Raw genomic sequence first — 3573 nt, 5'->3', positions numbered from 1 at the left:
TACACCTCACATAGCACTCCATTATAATCACATACACTCACCATACACTCACATACACTCACATACATTCACATATAATCACATATACTCCACATACACTCCTACACTCACATACACACATACACTCACATACACTCACATACACTACATATCACATACACTCACATAACCACATACAATCACATATAATCACATATAATCACATACACTCACATATACTCACATAATCACATATACTCACATATAATCACATATACTCACATATACATCACATACACTCACATACACTCACATACACTCACATACACTCACATATAATCACATACACTCACATACACTCACATATAATCACATATAATCACATATAATCACATACACTCACATATACTCACATACACTCACATATACTCACATATAATCACATATACTCACATATAATCACATATACTCACATATACTCACATATACTCACATACACTCACATACACTCACATATAATCACATATAATCACATATACTCACATATACTCACATACACTCACATATACTCACATATACTCACATACACTCACATACACTCACATACACTCACATATACTCACATACACTCACATATAATCACATATACTCACATACACTCACATATACTCACATACACTCACATATACTCACATATACTCACATATACTCACATACACTCACATACACTCACATATACTCACATATACTCACATACACTCACATATACTCACATATAATCACATATACTCACATATACTCACATACACTCACATATAATCACATATACTCACATATACTCACATATACTCACATACACTCACATATACTCACATATAATCACATATACTCACATATACTCACATACACTCACATATAATCACATATACTCACATATACTCACATACACTCACATACACTCACATATAATCACATACACTCACATACACTCACATACACTCCCATACACTCACATATAATCACATATAATCACATATACTCACATACACTCATATATAATCACATATACTCACATATAATCACATACACTCACATACACTCACATATAATCACATACACTCACATACACTCACATACACTCCCATACACTCACATATAATCACATATAATCACATATACTCACATACACTCATATATAATCACATATACTCACATATAATCACATACACTCACATACACTCACATATACTCACATACACTCACATATACTCACATACACTCACATACACTCACATATACTCACATATACTCACATACACTCACATACACTCACATATACTCACATATACTCACATATACTCACATATACTCACATACACTCACATACACTCACATATAATCACATACACTCACATACACTCACATATACTCACATACACTCACATATAATCACATACACTCACATACACTCACATATACTCACATATACTCACATACACTCACATATACTCACATACACTCACATACACTCACATACACTCACATATACTCACATACACTCACATACACTCACATATAATCACATACACTCACATACACTCACATATACTCACATACACTCACATATACTCACATACACTCACATACACTCACATACACTCACATATACTCACATACACTCACATATACTCACATATACTCACATACACTCACATACACTCACATATACTCACATACACTCACATACACTCACATATACTCACATATACTCACATATACTCACATACACTCACATACACTCACATATACTCACATATACTCACATACACTCACATACACTCACATATACTCACATATACTCACATACACTCACATACACTCACATATACTCACATATACTCACATACACTCACATACACTCACATATACTCACATACACTCACATACACTCACATATACTCACATATACTCACATATACTCACATATACTCACATACACTCACATACACTCACATACACTCACATATACTCACATATACTCACATATAATCACATATACTCACATACACTCACATATACTCACATACACTCACATACACTCACATATACTCACATATACTCACATACACTCACATACACTCACATATACTCACATATACTCACATACACTCACATATACTCACATATACTCACATATAATCACATATACTCACATATACTCACATATACTCACATACACTCACATACACTCACATATACTCACATATACTCACATATAATCACATATACTCACATATACTCCCATACACTCACATACACTCACATATAATCACATATACTCACATATACTCACATATAATCACATATACTCACATATACTCACATACACTCACATATAATCACATATACTCCCATACACTCCCATACACTCACATATACTCACATATACTCCCATACACTTACATATAATCACATATACTCACATATACTCCCATATACTCACATATACTCACATACACTCACATATACTCCCATACACTTACATATAATCACATATACTCACATATACTCCCATATACTCACATATACTCCCATACACTCCCATACACTCCCATATACTCACATATAATCACATATACTCACATATACTCACATATATTCACATATACTCACATATACTCACATATATAAAGTTGAACTTGTGATTAACGAGGTTGTGTAAGTCCTGTAACGTTTTATTGAGTTAGATCAGATCAGAAGTAGATATGATGTAGTAGTAGTACTACTAGTATTAGTACTACTACTATTAGTAGTACTAGTATTAGTACTACTAGTAGTAGTAGTACTAGAAGTACTACTACTATTAGTAGTACTAATAGTAGTAGTACTAGTATTAGTAGTAGTAATTATTTTTCTTCTTCTTCTGCAGGTTCCAGACGGAGTCACGGTTCTGATGAGTGCGTCCCGCAGCTCGTACTCCAAACAGGACCGGGTCTTCCAGTTCTCCATGGAGTTTCCTGTCCCGTCCTACCTGGTTGCATTGGTGGCTGGAGAGCTGCAGCACGTCGACGTCGGCCCGCGGTCAGTCCCACTGTTTTATACTGGTTTATATTGGTTTATACTGGTTTATACTGGTTTATACTGGTTTCTGATCTGGTTTATACTGGTTTCTGATCTGGTTTCTGATCTGGTTTATACTAGTTTCTGATCTGGTTTCTGGCGTTGGTGTTCAGACCAGATCTATAATCACTCCAGAGTGTTCTGGGTCTACCCCGGGGCCTCCTACCAGTTGGGCGTTCCCGGGAAAACCTCCAAAGGGAGGCGTCCAGGAGGATTCCGATCAGATGCCCGAACCACCTCAGCTGGTCCCTTTAGAGGTGAAGGAGCGGCGTCTCTACTGAACCACAACGGTCCGGTACAGCGCCCCCATAACTGCAGACGCCGCACCAAACCACCTGTCCACCTCCCGCTCCATCTGACCCTCACCGGTGAACCAGACCCAGAGATACTTGAACTCCCTCTCTTGTGGCAAAGACTCACTCCCCACCAGGAGGATCAGTCCACCGGTTACCGGCAGAGAACCAGGACCTCAGA

General features: G+C 36.8%; 1 protein-coding gene across 2 annotated transcripts in view; it reads left to right on the top strand.

Moving 5' to 3' along the window:
• Positions 1-3573, top strand: part of rnpepl1 (arginyl aminopeptidase like 1) — a 30143-nt gene that overhangs the window by 11793 nt on the left and 14777 nt on the right. For both annotated transcript variants that reach the window (XM_074640850.1, XM_074640849.1), the window contains exon 3: positions 2909-3060. In XM_074640850.1, the coding sequence (XP_074496951.1) occupies positions 2909-3060 (152 nt within the window). The remainder of the gene's footprint in view (positions 1-2908; positions 3061-3573) is intronic.

The sequence above is a fragment of the Sebastes fasciatus genome, chromosome 7 (genome assembly GCF_043250625.1).
Source record: "Sebastes fasciatus isolate fSebFas1 chromosome 7, fSebFas1.pri, whole genome shotgun sequence".
Lineage (NCBI taxonomy): Eukaryota > Metazoa > Chordata > Actinopteri > Perciformes > Sebastidae > Sebastes > Sebastes fasciatus.
This window is presented reverse-complemented; position numbering and strand designations above follow the sequence as displayed.